We start from the raw sequence: 17,835 nt of genomic DNA, 5'->3' as shown, positions 1-17,835 counted from the left end.
GAAGTGCGTCTGTGTAACGTCATATCAGCGTGACGCACAGAGAGCCTGTGCTTTATCTGCAGGACTATACACGCGGTCAGTCGTTCTGAGGTGTCCGGTCAGGGTTCTGCAGCGGTCACCTGTGTGAGGTCCTCTAGGTGTCTCCTCACGTCTGTCCGTTCATGTCCTTTAGAGGATCCTTCAGGGAACTAATCCACAGTTATTGAAATCTGTGGAAGTGCTAGAACAGTCATCTATATCCACATGAGCCCAGGTGTATCAGACACACATGACAGGTGTCTCCAGAGCTTCATGAGATCAGTCTGGATTATGAACACATTATCAAGTATTTTACATATGTGCAGTGAGAATATGAACAGAGTTATTCTGCTTGCGTCGAGTCTGTGAGCGGTTTCTGACCACATCATGATATTAGGCAGTGAACAAGACTTCATCTGCGTATTAGGTTTCTGTTAAAACCAATTAAATCAACTTTTTGATTGTATTATGTTCCACCATTATTACATTATCATTTGCATGGCAGGAATAAATGAAGAAACCATGAAATATATGCTGGTTGCACAACCCCAGACCAGAAAACCTTCTTTTCTCTATTTATAGGCTGTAGCGGTTTCTCCATCCTTCATATTACAGGAGTGTGTTCTTCAAGCGCCCTACTCAGTGAGCACTGACTGTACACTGTAATCTTATTTTACTGTGCATTTTTAAAGAGCCAGTAAGATGAAAATTCTAAGCATCCTATCACTGTTTATAAGTCCTGTACAACAGGTTTAAATCCATCCAAGGTTAAAAAACATTGTCATTTTGTCAAAATATCATTTTAAAATTACCTCAATTCTCAGAGATCCCCAAACGGTTCGCGCGAAGCTGTTCAAAAGATTCAGTTTCCTTAAACCCCACCTTTCGGTAGCATACTGTGTTCTGATTGGTCAACTAACATAGTCAGGTTTGATTGGTTGTTCCGCACACACCTCCACGCTAAACTATGCGTTAGCATCTGTTTGGGGTGAATTATGTCTTATTTCTCCCATCGCGAAGCAAACAGTAAAATAAAAAACTTGAACAGTCCCGCTGCTTTTCTTCTGTGTGTGTGTATTCAAGCCGCACGCTTCAGTTTGAATCTGAATAGGTTGGTTTCACGTGACGTCACATTGCTTCTTCGCGAACGCGCGAAATTCAGATGGAGGGCAGGAAGTGAATTCGCGAGGATCTGCCGTCTGTAAAAATGCCCATGTTTTGTGCAGTTTACGGCTGCTCCAATCGTTCTAACCGTGAAAAAGGAAAGGGTTTTTTCAGAGTTCCAAAGATTGTCGTCCATAAAGGTGAGAAATGTAAAAAGCTCACAGAACAACGACGTAAAAAGTGGATTTTAAACGTACGTCTGCGGTCGGGAGGAGCAGAGTCTGCTAATGCCCGTGTCTGCAGCGACCACTTTGTCGGAGGTATGTTTGCTAGCTAACTTTTTTGTGGCTGTGTTTATATATCTATATAGGTTGTCGTTAAATGCAAATTTACTTAGTAATAATTATTACGTTACCGGTAGTCTAATATGGACTTCATTGTGACTGTTTAGGCTGCCCTAGCGCTTTGGTTGACGTTGAGTCGGTAGACTGGGCTCCGACAGTCAACCTCGGTTACCAAAAAATTAAGCCCAAATCAGAGGCATCTCTGCAACGAGAGCAGAGGATGAAGCTCAAGGAAGACAAACAAAGACGGTCGGAATGTGCAGAGGCTATGTTGAATCTCCAACAGACAGCTGAGAGCCCGGATCTAACGCAGACAGCCGAGAGCTCCGAACCGAAGCAGTCAGCTGACATCTCACAGTCAAAGGACATCAGTGGGAATGGGACATTAAATGATCAAGGTAAATTATTGTGCTAAGATGTGTAACTAGCATTATTATTAAATGTTACAAATGTGATTGTCAGAAAATCACCCTGTGTAATTGGACCAGACAACTTGCATGTTTGTAAAAAGGTTGTCAATAAGATAACTTCATATAAACGCACATAATTCATATTCATGAATTTCTGGTGAAACTAATATATTATATAGAGTCATGCAAAGTGAGATAATTCATGCCGATATCTGTTATAATTGAAATGATTATGGCTTACAGCTTATGAAACCCCAAATTCAAAATTAGAATATTGTGAAAAATGTTTTGCCTTTTAAGTTGAATTATTCAAATAAATTAACTTTTGCACGATATTCAAATTTTGAGTTTCACCTGTTATGTTTCACCTGTGAGTTTCACTAATTATGTTCCCGACTGCTATATTGCAGACTATGCAGATGCCGGATGCCAGACGGAACTAACGATGGATGATATTGAGAAAATGGAGGATGTTCTGAGACAGAACACAACAGAGCTGGGAGATCTTCGGACCAAAGCACTGGACTCACAGTTCAACCAGGAGTCCTTTGAAAAAAATGAAGACAAGACAAAGTTCTACACAGGGCTTCCCAACTTCTTTGTTTTAATGCAGATTTTTGAGCTGTGTGAACCCTACATCACATGTGGTCCTATGTCTGTGCTGTCTAAATTTGAACAGTTCATCTTAGTTTTGATGAAGCTAAGACTAAATCTCCCGCTGAAAGATTTAGCTTTTAGGTTCAAGATCTCTCTGCCCACTGCTTCTAGAGTTTGGCATAAAGTAATTGACATACTTCATGACAGGTTAGAATTTCAAATTGAGTGGCCAGAGCGGCATGTACTTCAAGCTACAATGCCAATGGCATTCAGACAGGCATTTGGATGTAAAGTTGCTGTGATAGTTGATTGTTTTGAAGTTTTTATTGAGAAGCCCTCTAATTTACTAGCCCAAGCTCAAACGTGGTCAAATTACAAGCATCACCATACTGTAAAATTTCTGCTTGGTGTTGCACCCCAAGGCTATGTCACTTACATATCTTGTGCCTGGGGAGGGAGAGTCAGCGATAAACAGATCACAATAGAGAGTGGCCTCCTAAAAAACCTGTTACCTGGAGATATTGTTCTAGCAGACCGTGGGTTCAATATTGGTGATAGTGTCGGATTTTACTGTGCTTCACTACAGATACCTGCATTTACCAAGGGGAGAAAACAACTGTCAGCGTATGAGGTGGCAGAAACTAGAAAAATAGCGAATTTGCGTATTCATGTCGAGAGAGTCATCGGTTTAGTCAGAAGAAAATATCAGATTCTGCAAAGCAGGGCTATGCCCATAGAGCACATGGCAACAAAACCAGGTGAGGCACTAGCAATGATTGACAAGATTGGGGTTATTTGCTGTGTCTTGTCTAATCTTTGTGAGTCTGTTGTCCCATTAGAGTAAGGAGGAAGGGAAGGACAAGAGGGAGGGACATCATTTTGTTAATATGTTTCAAATGTAATATTTCTATCCAATAATCCAATTGTACTGGCGATATCTATTATATGTAATGAAATGGATTCCAATGTACTATTGCACACCATGTTCTTGTAGTTATTTTAACACTTGTTGAAAAATCTAATCTTGTAAATAAACCACCATGTATTATTCTGTATTCTCAATAGCATTTAATCATAACAATATTCAAAATGTCATGTCTCATACAACAGTATTGATATAACGGCAATGTATCACACAGCCCACTTTCAAGAGTGCCTGGAACTAAGTAAATAATGTTTCATCATATTTTACACATGTAAGTTTGTAACTTGCTGTCCCAGTACTTCTGGAAGTAAACAGTTTCTAAAAAAGCACTCAACTTTAGGAATCACATCATCCCAAAGTTCAAAATCAGGCAAAATCCTTTCCACAAAAATGTCATGACAGTTCCACACAACAAAGTCACAGTACTCAGCACCTACAATGTGAAGCTGTGCCTGAACTTGGTAGTAGTAGTCATGACTTCGGTCCAGTTTAACATTATCTCCATCATTGACGAGGCAGAAACTCTTTTCCCCTGCACACATGCGCAGATTGGCTTCATCTTGGTGAGAGTGTGGGCACTAAAATCACAGTGAGAAGAACATATGAAAAATAGATTAAAGGAAAACACCATCGTTTTTCAGTATTTTTGAAGGGAAGGTGTGCTGATTCTTAGGTATAATTCTTGGTCATCGCCATGGAGTGTCGGTAAGGACACGGAGACAGGAATTCCAGTTTGGTTACTTTAATATCCATCAAGTTTGCCGGTTACATTGGTATGTTGGCATTGCTTTATACAAACTTGTGCATGGTCATATGGATATAGGCATGAGTGTGTATTTGTGGTCTAAAGGAAAGGAGAAATAAAATTACATAAATCAAGTGATTTAGAACAAACAAGATAACATTATCAAATGTAAACAATCAGTTTAGCATATAAACTTATAGAATGTAAACCTTAGAAACTAAGCAGCATATGTAAACATATGGAGATATGCATTAAATGTACATTTGAAACATTAACCACACTTCTGAACTGATTAGCATTCGAATTAGGTGGAAATATTGCACAATCACAATAATGATTTGAATATGAAGATTCTACGTATACATATTTGGTCTACAGCGCTTATGTTTACATAAACAAATGATCTTGCGGAGCCGCGGGTCTTCCGCGCGATCGTCTAATCTTATACATAAACATCTCAACAAATGATCTTAATCAGCGTTAACAACACCATCCAAGATAAACAAACACTTACTTTTGGTCATTAACGCACACGACTTTGACAGGAATCAGGAGAAAACGACACAAACCATCTCTTTCTGACCATGCAAAACGAAGCTTAAAGGTTCTCCGATAACACAGTGATTTGATTGGCTGCCCTGTCGCGTGATCAGTGCATGATAACTACGGTGGCCTGGATGCTTGTTAACCTGGATACCCAAGAGTGTCCAGCAGATGGTGCAGTTGACTTTACTTTTCTACAGCCGCCCCTACATTTGCTGTGCAAATGTAATTTCTAACCTCCTTGTTTAGTCTGTTGCAGGGTCATTATCTGGAATGGCGGGCAGTGTGATAAGACGAGACACTGGTCGATGGTAGTGCTTGTTTTTTACTTCAATTTCTGCAGAACGGACATTGCCATCTGATCCAGGGTATATGGTTACTACTTTGCCGACAGGCCAAAGAGCTCGGGGGAGTTGGTAGTCAATTATCATCACAACAGTCCCAGGTGTGAGGTTGCTGGAATCTCTCATCCATTTCTGCCGTGGTTGCAGGGTGGGCAAGTAATTCTTTATAAAACTTGTCCAAAATTGATCTGCCAGTACTTGTGATTGCCGCCATCTTTTCCGACTAAGAATTTCGGATTCTGGGTAAATCACTTGTGGTAGTGATGCATCTGGCCGCCCCATCAACAGGTAATTTGGGGTCACTGGATCTGGATCCGCTACATCAGAAGAAACATAACCCAATGGCTTTGCATTGAGTATAGCCTCAACTTCTATAAGGAGTGTTCTGAGGACTTCCTCTGTGAGAGTTTGGGACCCGATGATGGTACGCATGGCAGTTTTAACAGAGCGGATTTCACGCTCCCACATACCTCCAAAATGTGGGGCATTTGGGGGATTGTATTGAAACTGAATCTTCTGTTTTGCTAACTGGGTTTGGAGGTCTGGGCTCATGGAACTGAAAGCTGTCTGTAGTTCCTTTTCACCTCCTCGAAAGTTGGTGCCCTGATCTGACAGGATTTCAAAAGGCGTTCCACGTCGAGCAACCATACGCCTAAGGGCCATCAGAAACGAGTCTGTATCCATGTTACTCAGTAAATCCAAGTGGACACAGCGGGTCGTCATACATTTAAAAATTATTCCCCACCTCTTTTCATTACTCCTTCCTCGCTTTACCAGGAATGGGCCGAAGCAATCTACACCTGTGGAGTAGAAAGCTGGTTTCATCAGGCGGAGTCTGGCGGGGGGAAGCTCTGCCATTTTTGGAATTTTAGGTTTAGCTCTCCACTTTTGACACTCGACACAGGAATGCTGATGGCGCCGTATTGCTTGTCTCCCTCTGAGTATCCAGTAATATCTTCGCATTTCTGCAAAGACCCTTTCTGGACCAGGATGGCCGAGTTTGGTATCATACTGCTTTATAAGGAGGCGGGTAATCGGGTGTTTTGGGTCCAAGACTATGGGATGCAGAGTACTGTAACTCAGGTTGGTAGTTTGCCGCAGTCTTCCTCCTACACGGATGAGTGCAGTCGTTTTATCCAACTCTGGTGACAAAGTGAGCAGACTACTGGACAAAGGGATTGGCTTGCCATTTGTTAGGGCCTGATATTCTGTAGGGAAACTGTCTAATTGGGCTTGCCTCAAAAGACTTGATTCAGACTGCTGGTACTCCAGTGCTCCTGGGTCACCCGTTTCCCCCACCAACCCCTGACTGGATCTGCAAGTAGCTTCCAGAAGTTCTTCAAAGGTTGAGAATTGGGTAGCATCTGGCAGTGATAATCCAGTACAAGTCAAAGTGAGGCCACAAAACTTTGTGTTACGAAGCTCGGTGGGGTCCTCATTCAGCCCAATGACAGGACTTTCTGGCCATGTTGCGGGTGGTAGGTAGAGGAAGTCTGGCCCTTTATACCATCGATTGGGTTGGGATAATTCAAGCAAGGTTTTGCCACGTGTGATGTCATCTGCAACGTTGTTTCCTGAATCTACATAACGCCAGCAGTAACCTTCTGTGAGTTCTTGTATCTCGCTTACTCTGGTTCCTACAAAAACTTTAAATCTGCAGGACTCTGATTTTAGCCAAGTGAGTACTGTTGTTGAGTCACTCCACAAGAATGTGTTCCTAATTTCCAATGATATCTCATTATGAAGTATCTTGGCTAACTGCGCTCCAGTGAGGGCGGCACAAAGTTCAAGCCTAGGCATTGATTGTTGCCTTTTTGGAGATACTCTTGATCTGGCATGGATAAATGCCAATTCCACTAGGCCTTGGTGTTCAGTGCGAAGGTATGCTACTGATCCATAGGCTGTCTCAGAGGCGTCACAGAAGATGTGAAGTTCTCGTTCTGCCTCTGGGATATCCAGCATGGCTGACACATAACACCGAGGTATGGTGATCAGTGGTAGATGTTCTAGTTCTGCTTCCCATTTTTGCCAGGCTTTTAGCAGATCTGATGGAAGAAGGGGGTCATCCCATTCTCTTTCCTTCACCCACAGTTGTCGCACTAAGGTTTTAGCCCTGGTTGTGAAAGGTATTATGTAGCCTAAGGGGTCGTACTGGCTGGCGAGAACACGGTAGATATTTCTCATCGTTACCTCATGGTAGGATAGAGGACGATGGCGGTAATGGAGGGTGTCTACCACACAGCGCCAGTTTAATCCCAGGGTCATCTCTTGTGGATCTGATTGGCTGAGGGAAATCCACAACTCTGTGTTCTCTGACCTAGCCTCTTTGGGGAGATGGCTAACCACTGAGGCCTCATTGCTCGCCCACTGACGGATTTCAAACCCGCCTGAACCCAGTAGGGACCTTAACCCATTGATCAGCTCCTTGGCTTCTGTCAAGGATGCAGTACTCTGTAAACAGTTGTCAACATAAAAGCAGCGTTCAACTGACTGTCGTAGCTTATCACCAGGTTGGCAATGAGTAAAAACGTGTCGCTGTACTGCGAATGTCGCACAACAGGGGCTACAGGTTGTGCCGAATGGAAGAACCTGCCACTCGTACACATCAGGTGGGTTTTCTGGCTCTAGGTCTCGCCACAGGAACCTTAGGAGGGGTCTGTCTCTGGGGAGCAGGCGGACCTGATGGAACATTCCCTTTATGTCTCCACTAATGGCTACTCTATGTTCTCTGAAGCGGATCAATACTCCAAGGAGAGAGGGGCCTAGAGTAGGTCCAGGTAACAGCTGCTTGTTTAGATTTTGACCATTGTAGGTGTATGAGCAGTTAAACACCACTCTATGTTTGCCATTGTGGGTGACAATATGGTGGGGTAGATACCATGATTCTGTAGATTGGGCTGCTTCTTCAGGTGATATCTTAGTGGCGTAACCATTTTTCTCCAATTTCTGGATCTCGTCTTTGTACTTGTTAGCTAATGTTAGGTCCTTTGCCAACCGACGTTCAGTGCTACGGAGATGGCACATAACAGCATCCTTTGGAGCATGTAACAGAGGCATAGTTTTAACTCTCAAAAGTGGAGTGGCGTATCGTTCAACTCCATCTACTTTTACTCTGACAGTCTGTGTCTCCAGCATGTTCAGTGCTTCTCTGTCCTGTTGTGACCTTATTACCATCTTTTCACAGCGATAAGGCAGGATGTCCATCTGCCATAACCGTTCAACGTGATGAAACAGATCTACAGATGGGGAGCAGTTGGATGTGAACAGACAATGGGATACTGATAGTTGTTCCTGCAGATGTTTGGAAGGGCCTTGCAGGGTCCAGCCAAGGCGAGTTCTGACTGCAGCTGGACCCCCAGGTGGACCCAGTCGCACTGGTTCAATTGGGGTGATAAGCTCAGGGTGATCTGAACCAATAAGAAGAAGTGGGCAAGCTTTCACCAGAGGTGGTATAGGAATCCCTCTCAGGTGTCTGTACCTTTCCTGCAGGGTACTCACAGGGTAGGTGTATTCTGCTAAACCAAACTGATCAGCTGTGAAGGCCCCCTGAATGCTGAACCTTTTCTTAGGGTCAGTTGGAGTGGATAAGCTGAAGTTTATGGAAGTGCCATGCAATGTCCTGATGTCTTGGTGTACTGTCCGTAAATTCAGTTGCTCAGGTTTGCCTTTTAATCCTAGATGCTGTGCAGCTGTGTCAAGCAGAATGGTGCGCTCTGAACCGTCATCAAGTACAGCAAATGTGTCCAAAGCTTTCTGTTGATGATGTATGGTAACCTTTACAACTTTCAGGAACACCTTGCCACCACAACGAGGTTGGTCTAAGTAAAGAGTCTCTGTGGTGGAGTTGTACAGACTATTGTTCTCACTGGTAACCTCACCTTTCCTTTGGTTGATGTCGTGGAGTATGGAGAGGTGTTTGGCTTGGCAAAGATGGCACGGTCTCTTTAGGTCACAGTCCTTGGCCATGTGAGAGCGTGCACATTTCCAGCATCGTTTATTGTCTTTGATCCATCCAACCATTTGCTCCTTAGTTAATGTTGTGAATACGGTACACTGGCTGAGGTAATGTTCTGCACAACAGTATGGACAGACGGCTTTGCGCTTGGTAGGTAATTTGGGATGAACTGCTTTGGATTCAGGTAATGGTTCTGTGGCCTGTCTTTGTTCTACACCATGCAATACGGTCGTTTGTTTGCTATATCCCCGAATCACTGCCCTTTGTTCTCGTTTTATGGTTTTTGTCTCATCAGTTGGGTCAAATTCCATACAGTTGGCTTCTAGCTGTAGCCAATCTGCAAACTCGAGGAGGGAGAACTTGGTCTTATCTGGGTTTCTTTTGAGGTGATGTCTCCTAAATTGGGTTTGTTGTGAACGAGGAAGACGGTTCAGAAGGCGTTTCACATTTGATCCACTGTGCAGTTCTTCAATCCCCTCCTCCTTCAAGGCTTTGAGCATACCGACTATGGCTTGGACTCTAAGGGAAAAGCTGTCAAATGCCCGCTCATCACCAGCATGGATAGGTGGCAGATTCTCCAAAGTCTCTATTTCCCTTAGCACAAACTGGTAGGGCCGGCCATACCTTCTGTCAAGGGCTTGTAGAGCATTAGTATACGGCGTAACTGACTCTGCATGTGCTAGCACCAGTCTGTGTGCATTAGGTACCTTTACATGTTTAAGCAGGATGGAGTATTTGTAATGCTCTGGTAGTTGGGGGTGAAGCAGGTTGTCTAGGGCAATCCTAAGTTCCACATACTGGGCTCTGTCTTCTTTAATGAAATCTGGGAAGGTAGGGCCCTCTACTGTTGGAGGCCAGTATGATGAGGGATGGGGAATGTAGGGCACTGCATCAGCTCTAAGATGAGATGTTGTAACTGGGTACGAAATTCTTGACATTGGCTCAGTCTCTGGAGCAAACTGACTTTGCACTGGGAAAGCTTCAGAAGGTGGTGGTACTTGATAGTATGGGAGCTGGGTGGTTTGTCTCGGTCTCTGGTCTGGGAGAGGAGGTAATGGTTTCATCCAGGGTTCTGCACTGGCATGTACATGTGTTCTAATCGGATCTGCTGAGGGGCTGCAGCATGGTGAGGCATAATGGTGTGTCGACAGACTGGTCTCTCTGCTCACTGGGGGTGGTGACTGGAAATTAGTGTCTCTGATTTGGGTTCTCCTCAGCATTTGAGACAGCTCCTCAACGAAAGGGGGTTGGGTGCTTTGGGTTTTCCCAGGCTGTGGCCAAGGATGACGATCTGGAGTTACAACATCAAGACTGGCATCGGATTTTGGCCTTCCCTTTTCCACTGATTTCAGGATCTGGGTTCTAGGTGTCTGATGCCGAGATGATGCTTGTGAGGAGTGAGCAGATGTTTGAGGAGTACTGTGTAGCAGGACTTTTTCCAAGAGTTCTGTTTGGCGTCTAGCAGTCTCGCTCTGTTGCCTTGTAATTTCCATTATCTGCAGCATGAAATCTTCTGATGCCCCAGCTGTTCCAAATAGGTGGTGAGAGGAGATGGGGGTTGAAGTCACCATTACCTTCTGTTTAGGTTTAACAGTCTGTCCTGATGGGTTCCCAGTATAGTTGACCACATAGTCGTCTAGGAAGGCAGGCCTCTGGATTGTTCTGCGTGGGCGCTGGGATGAGGCAGGAGCAGATTTAGATATTTCAGACTCTGGAGTTGCCATGGTAACGACCCGGATCCGGCTCGAAGGACCAAATTTGAAGGGAAGGTGTGCTGATTCTTAGGTATAATTCTTGGTCATCGCCATGGAGTGTCGGTAAGGACACGGAGACAGGAATTCCAGTTTGGTTACTTTAATATCCATCAAGTTTGCCGGTTACATTGGTATGTTGGCATTGCTTTATACAAACTTGTGCATGGTCATATGGATATAGGCATGAGTGTGTATTTGTGGTCTAAAGGAAAGGAGAAATAAAATTACATAAATCAAGTGATTTAGAACAAACAAGATAACATTATCAAATGTAAACAATCAGTTTAGCATATAAACTTATAGAATGTAAACCTTAGAAACTAAGCAGCATATGTAAACATATGGAGATATGCATTAAATGTACATTTGAAACATTAACCACACTTCTGAACTGATTAGCATTCGAATTAGGTGGAAATATTGCACAATCACAATAATGATTTGAATATGAAGATTCTACGTATACATATTTGGTCTACAGCGCTTATGTTTACATAAACAAATGATCTTGCGGAGCCGCGGGTCTTCCGCGCGATCGTCTAATCTTATACATAAACATCTCAACAAATGATCTTAATCAGCGTTAACAACACCATCCAAGATAAACAAACACTTACTTTTGGTCATTAACGCACACGACTTTGACAGGAATCAGGAGAAAACGACACAAACCATCTCTTTCTGACCATGCAAAACGAAGCTTAAAGGTTCTCCGATAACACAGTGATTTGATTGGCTGCCCTGTCGCGTGATCAGTGCATGATAACTACGGTGGCCTGGATGCTTGTTAACCTGGATACCCAAGAGTGTCCAGCAGATGGTGCAGTTGACTTTACTTTTCTACAATTTTACTATGTTCTTATCTCAATTTAGAGAAATTAATACATACCTGTCTTTTTCAATGTGTGCACTTCATCTTTGCCCAGTGCGTTGTGAATGTGTTAGCATTAAGCCTAGCCCGATTCATTCCTTAGGATCCAAACAGGGATGAATTTAGAAGCCACTAAACATTTCCATGTTTTCCTTATTAAAAGACGGTTACATGAGTAGTTACACGAGTAAGTATGGTGGCACAAAATAAAACGTGGCGATATTTTAAGTGGATAAAAAATGAGAACTATATTGTATGGCGGAAGAGCACTTAGTTTGCAGCACTTCGACCTCAGCGCGCAGTAACATCATCGCTCCTAAAAACCCACCCTCCCCCACTTAAACTTCTGTAGTCAGGAGTGATGATGTTACTGAGCGCTGAGGTCGAAGTGCTGCAAACTAAGTGCTCTTCCGCAATATGATGTAGTTATTTTTTTATCCGCTTACAAAATCGCCATGTTTTCTTTTGTGCCACCATACTTACTCGTGTAACTACTCATGTAACGGTCTTTAAATAAGGAAAACAAGGAAGTGTTTTAGGAAATTCATCCCTGTTTGGATCCTAAGGAATGAATGGGGCTAGGCTTAATACTAACACATTCACAACGCACTGGGCAAAGATGAAGTGCACACATTGAAAAAAGACAGGTATGTATTATTTTCTCTAAATAAAGATTCGTTTTCCTTTAACAAAGATAATTTCTGTGTTTTTGCTCAGTTTAGGACTTGATACTAGACTCGTACTAGAGATATAGGGAATTTAATACAACAGAGACTGTAATGTTACCTTAATCTCGCAGATGCCAGTTCCGTGACAGTCACAAGCGACAATCCCATCAGGGGAGGACCCCATGTATGGCCACTTGGGGTTCAGCCAGAGACCACTGTCCATACAGGAGAAGCCTGCATGCTCCCGAACCATCAGCTTCTCATATGCTCCTCTTGCTTGTGCTTCATGTTTGCATCCATAACTGTACACAGTACACATGCAACACATGAAACAGAAAATTATTACTTTGTATTGCACATGTACAGCAAGTTCAGTGATTTAAATGCCATTAACCTAACCCCTATACTTAGTTCTAATCCTGCATAACCCTAGCTTTATAACCCTATAACTAATGTTTATCTTTCAGGGCTGTCCATACCATGAATCAACTATGAAAACAGTAAACATTTGTTCATGCCTCATACCCCAAATCTTACCTTTGCCTTTCCCTAATTCAAACCCTAAATACCTTGTAGCGGCTGTGATGAACCTATATGCTTCTGGGTAGCATATGCCCTTGATCAAGCTCTTGGATGGCTGCTGGGGGTTGGTCTTAAGCACTTGTTTCAGCTTTGAGGCCGTTACACGTCCTGCTCTTTGCCTAAACCAAACCCTGCTTGCACTCTGACTTCGAGTTGCCCTCTCTACAGCCTGAACATGAGACAGGGTGAGCTCTTCTAGCAGAAAATCCTGGCATAGCTCTCCAAGCTCTTTGGGGGGTAGCTGCAGAGTCTCCGGTGTTCTGTATTCAAGAACAGTTTTAGGAAGCATGCAAGATTTGGGGATGAATTCTTTGTGGTAAGGCTCCCTAGCCATCAGTGCTGCACTCCTTGGACAGTTTTTGCTTAATGTTTCAAAAAACCTAGCATATGTTTCTGACCCTCTCTTAACTCTTGGGCATGGTAGTGATTTCCCAACCTTGTTGTCAGTTGTCCTGCCATCAATGGAACGGTCAAGCTTTATTTTTTTTGCTTTTGCTGAGGAGAAGTCAATCAGAGCTACTGGAGCAGCAGGAATCTGAAAATAAGTTAACACTGTTAAACAGTGTCCCAAAATAACATTCTCTGTCCCACATTAGGTTTGCTGTGAACGTGTCACCTTACCTTTTTTACATGTGATGGCATCAGCCACTTGCACTGCTCTGTTGTGCAGGAAGCGGAATCTCGCATCTTTACCCCAACTTCAATGGAAAAAAGAACTGCCCCTACATGAGAACACGATTCTGATAGTCTGTGAACAGAATACAATATGACATTTTTTAAACCTCAAATGCAATCTGCACAAGTGGCAAAGTGCCATATATATCAGCACATTTTGATTATGTGCAATATAGCCCACTTATACTAAAATGGATGGAGTAGCACTTAACATTAATCAACATGTTTATTCCTTAAAGCTCTCTCTCCGCTGGTTCTGAAGTACACAGTATGCTAGCAGTACGGTGTGTGTGTGATCTCGTTGTAAACATCCCAGCCAACATAAATTACCTACCCTGCCATGCAATTGCAATGAGCTGCAATGACTTCTCCAACCTCCTTCGCAATAATCCAGGTCTTCAGAGGTGTTTCGCTTGACCTCTGAGAGTGGTTTACCTTGGAACATAGACGACTGTCAGACTAACGTCGTCGTTAAGATGTGTTGCATTACTGCTAGCGTCTTAGCACAAAAAATATAAGAACACTCACTCTGGCGAAGACCAAACGATGATCATCGTGGAGCCGTTTGACACCGAGGTTGTGGACCCATCCGTTGACAAAAAAGTTGTATGCCTCCATACTTTTGTAGGCCTTCATTTGCTGTCTGGTGTAGTACGATGTCTGAAGGACCAGATAGTTGGTGATGTCAACAGCCTCAACTGTCGGTAAATCTTTCAGTTCTACTGAAAACTCACTCATCTTCATGAGGTACGGGTCACGTCCAACATATCTGTTAATTAACTCCTTGTATCTATATCTTGAAACTGGATCTAAATCCGTACAATACTGACTTTCTGCAACGGTTTCCTCTATAGACGTATTCTCCATGTTTACTTCCTGCCCTCCATCTGCCTTCTTCCCGCCCTCGCGCGTCATCTTAATCACGTGACTGAAACCCTGCTATAGAGTTCAGCGCGGGGGCGTGGTCACATTAGATATAACGAAGGGAGACATGAAAAACAGACATCGCGTTGTTTTCATATGGATTACTTTATCACAGAATATCTGTTAGCAGCACCTGGTTAGTTTTAAAGTAGACATGTCAAGCTTTCTATAGATATCTCTCTCACGTCTCTTCGTTGAGTATTCACGGAGTTACACTTCACTTTAATGAAAAATGGCAAAGACAGACAAAATATGGTCATGGAAATGATTGAAAGGTAAATTACAGAAGATATTAATGACTTGAGAAAGATCTTTTAGTAAAAGCAGTTGACTGCAGTTGAATTTAAGAACACATTTTAATAATTTGTGATCAAGACACAAGACGCATGTTTCTGAATGAATTTCTTTGTGATCCTCGGTCAGTTAGTGTTGGATGGCTAATGTTTTAAAATCTGTTTCAGCCTTAAATTAAATCATTTCATGGCTAGTAATAAAACCCCAGTTGAAAACACTTTTATTTGTATGTATATATTAATAACAGGTAATGCACAAACGCATATAAACAAGCAGCTGATGAGCTGTAAGAGGCAGCATGGGCTTATAGTTCATCTCTGCTTCTAGAAGTTGCTCATGCGGTCTCAGATTTAATGTTTAATGGCATTAATGTTGACATAAATGCTGAATTGCCACTCATCTGTTTTCTTAGATTCTGCTGAGAGTAACGGTGAGAAGGATCTCTGCTCTCTTCAGGAGAAGTTATTCTAAACTAATACGTTTCTGAACTTGTGAAAGAGTTATTTCATGCTGCTGCACAGAAAATGTGTGAAACATCTGTCGATTTATATCAGTCTCATTATATGATGAAGCTGTTTTAGAGATTTCCGCTTTAGCAGAGAGCAGAAGCTTTTCATTTCAGATGAGGAACTTGTTTAGCAGTCAGCGTACAGTTTTTAAGAACGTAATGCAATTCAGTTCAAGTTTATTTGTACAGCGCTTTTCCTGATGCAAATTGATGCAAAGCAGTTTTAGAGAAAATTAAAGTTTCTGCATTATATTTAGTAGCTAATAAGTGGTGACTATCTCAAGTTGATGTCCATTTGGCAGAAATGTACGGTAAAAACAAGCCGTCAGTTAATGACCTGTAATCAGACCGATGGAACATTATTAATGAACATTATCCAGACTGAAGCTTGTGTAAATCACAAACAGAGAAGGAAGTAGAGAAACATTAGTGTAGCTGCTGTTCCAACTAAGCAGAAAATCATGTGTTCAACTCAAGTACAATAATGTTAATGCACATTTGATCAGATATAACTACACTCACAATTTATGAGATACATTATTCGAATGCTTGGAGAAAGAGATGCGTTTTTAATCTAGATTTAAACAGAGAGTGTGTGTCTGAACCCCGAACATTATCAGGAAGGCTATTCCAGAGTTTAGGAGCCAAATGTGAGAAAGCTCTACCTCCTTTAGTGGACTTTGCTATCCTAGGAACGACCAAAAGTCCAGCGTTTTGTGACCTTAGGGAGCGTGATGGGTTGTAACGTGGTAGAAGGCTAGTTAGGTATGAAGGAGCTAAACCATTTAGGGCCTTATAGGTAAGTAATGATAATTTGTAACTGATACAGAACTTAATAGGTAGCCAGTGCAGAGACTGTAAAATTGGGGTAATATGATCATATTTTCTTGACCTGGTAAGGACTCTAGCTGCTGTATTTTGGACGACCTGTAGCTTGTTTATTGACGAAGCAGGACAACCACCTAGAAGTGCATTACAATAGTCCAGTCTAGAGGTCATGAATGCATGAACTAGCTTTTCTGCATCAGAAACAGATAACCTGTTTCGTGGGGTTTTAGTGCTCTTCATGTTTCTCATCCAAAGTGCACACACACACACACACACACCGCAGTGAACAGTGAAGCAGTAAAAGCTGCACATTTGTGTTTCAGGACAAATCCTCTGTGTCCCAGATATAGTTTTGTATATGTCTGGAGAATTGTGTAATAGAAACTGTATGAACTGACCTGGTGTCCCAAGCTTACTGTATGTGTAAAGGTCAAATTTCACATATTGTTTAAAATATTACAACACGACCTTTTCAGTGTGTCACATGAAAAGTATTTTCCCCCGGCGTAATTAAACTGTGTGTGATAAAGGGTGGAAATATCACACTTCACACCCGCTGTGGTCCAAACACATCTCGAGCAGTTATATATATCATCTGACACGATTAAACATTAAAAACTAGAGAAACACAAAGCCGGAAAACATCACATACATCTGTTGGAAAGCGCAGAATAATAGAGAAAATGTTTAGAATGAAAAGTTTTGATAAATGATATTAACCATATGAATGAATAAATACAAAAGTTGTCTCTTGCAATTTTTTTGGTCACACATTGTTTTAGCAAAGCTGCTTAACACTTTACATGAAATATTTACTCATGCTAGATGCATCTTCTTGTTAAGTATTTGACTTGTTACTTATTCTGTTTTTTTCCATGAAGATAGCCTTGCTGCTGACATGGTGTTCAAATTAAATTAATAAGTCATGCTTTCCACCAGTGGTCTCAGAAGAGCCCAAATAAACTGGAGATGTCTTGTGTTTGAGGATATTTGGGAAAGTGAGAGAACATGTGGCCAATTCATCCATTGTAATTGGATTCAGTAACCCACAGAGAAAATAAGATCTCCCCTCTCCGGTGTGTGCAGAACGATGGATATGATTAAATGTCAGCGTTCAGGGATTTCTTAATGTCAGTTTTAATTGTAGAGAAAATAATTTATGGATTGCCGCCTCGAGTCTCTCTTTATGGCAGTCAGACGTGAAAATATGAAGAACAAGAGTAGCGCATCGGTTAATGTCAGTGCGGTCTGTGTGTGTGTGTGTGTGTAACGCTGCTGTTTAATCGTGCTCTGCCTCATGAAACACACAGGAAGTGACAGGCTGTCAGCTGCTTTATTGGCCGTTTGACATTTAAACAATTAGTGGCATCTCTGGGCTGTGTAATGTGCTCGTGTGTGTGTGTGTGTGTGTGTGAATGTCCCAGCTCTGTGCCTGCAGTACTCTCACACTCTGATTGTTCTGGAAAACAACACCAGAGGCTTCGAAAATTCTGTGTCTTGTTATAACAAACATGTCCACAAACAAACCTACAGTGGAAATCTGTTCAGCGGTGATGATGGCCATCAGTGTGTGTAACCACAGATTGCTGTGACCACAGACACACACACACACTCTCACACACACTCACTTTCACTCACACACTCACTTTCACACACACACACACACACACACACACCTGTGGTTATAAGAAAAGCTGGTTCCAGTAAAGGTGAACATATTTAATAATCACACAGGTCTTTCTATTC

General features: G+C 42.3%; 2 protein-coding genes across 2 annotated transcripts; one reads left to right on the top strand and one right to left on the bottom strand.

Moving 5' to 3' along the window:
- The first annotated feature begins 1,130 nt into the window (after positions 1-1,130).
- On the top strand, positions 1,131-3,639 carry LOC113057465 (uncharacterized). The gene is made up of 4 exons (XM_026224898.1): positions 1,131-1,442; positions 1,574-1,864; positions 2,287-2,564; positions 3,613-3,639. Exons 1-4 carry the CDS (start codon positions 1,226-1,228, stop codon positions 3,637-3,639), a joined length of 813 nt encoding a protein of 270 aa, XP_026080683.1. The 5' UTR covers positions 1,131-1,225.
- Positions 2,485-14,460, bottom strand: LOC113056598 (uncharacterized). Its single transcript, XM_026223358.1, has 6 exons — positions 14,064-14,460; positions 13,870-13,970; positions 13,482-13,608; positions 13,297-13,395; positions 12,397-12,580; positions 2,485-3,976 (listed from the first exon to the last, which is right to left on the bottom strand). Exons 1-5 carry the CDS (start codon positions 14,448-14,450, stop codon positions 12,563-12,565), a joined length of 732 nt encoding a protein of 243 aa, XP_026079143.1. The 5' UTR covers positions 14,451-14,460; the 3' UTR covers positions 2,485-3,976; positions 12,397-12,562.
- Positions 14,461-17,835: the final 3,375 nt, after the last annotated feature.

This window comes from Carassius auratus, chromosome 38 (genome assembly GCF_003368295.1).
Source record: "Carassius auratus strain Wakin chromosome 38, ASM336829v1, whole genome shotgun sequence".
Taxonomy (NCBI): Eukaryota; Metazoa; Chordata; class Actinopteri; order Cypriniformes; family Cyprinidae; genus Carassius; species Carassius auratus.
The sequence above is the reverse complement of the archived record's forward strand: the minus strand, read 5'-3'. Positions and strand labels throughout refer to the sequence as shown.

What these genes read in the sequence shown, in the direction of transcription:
- LOC113057465 (XM_026224898.1), top strand. Translation starts at nt 1,226, where the DNA reads ATGCCCATGTTTTGTGCAGTTTACGGCTGCTCCAATCGTTCTAACCGT. An exon ending in CAGCGACCACTTTGTCGGAG is followed by an intron (nt 1,443 to 1,573) that starts GTATGTTTGCTA and finishes GTGACTGTTTAG; the next exon opens with GCTGCCCTAGCGCTTTGGTT. An exon ending in TGGGACATTAAATGATCAAG is followed by an intron (nt 1,865 to 2,286) that starts GTAAATTATTGT and finishes GCTATATTGCAG; the next exon opens with ACTATGCAGATGCCGGATGC.
- LOC113056598 (XM_026223358.1), bottom strand. Translation starts at nt 14,450, where the DNA reads ATGACGCGCGAGGGCGGGAAGAAGGCAGATGGAGGGCAGGAAGTAAAC. An exon ending in ATCGTTTGGTCTTCGCCAGA is followed by an intron (nt 13,971 to 14,063) that starts GTGAGTGTTCTT and finishes CTATGTTCCAAG; the next exon opens with GTAAACCACTCTCAGAGGTC. An exon ending in CATTGCAATTGCATGGCAGG is followed by an intron (nt 13,609 to 13,869) that starts GTAGGTAATTTA and finishes TTCTGTTCACAG; the next exon opens with ACTATCAGAATCGTGTTCTC.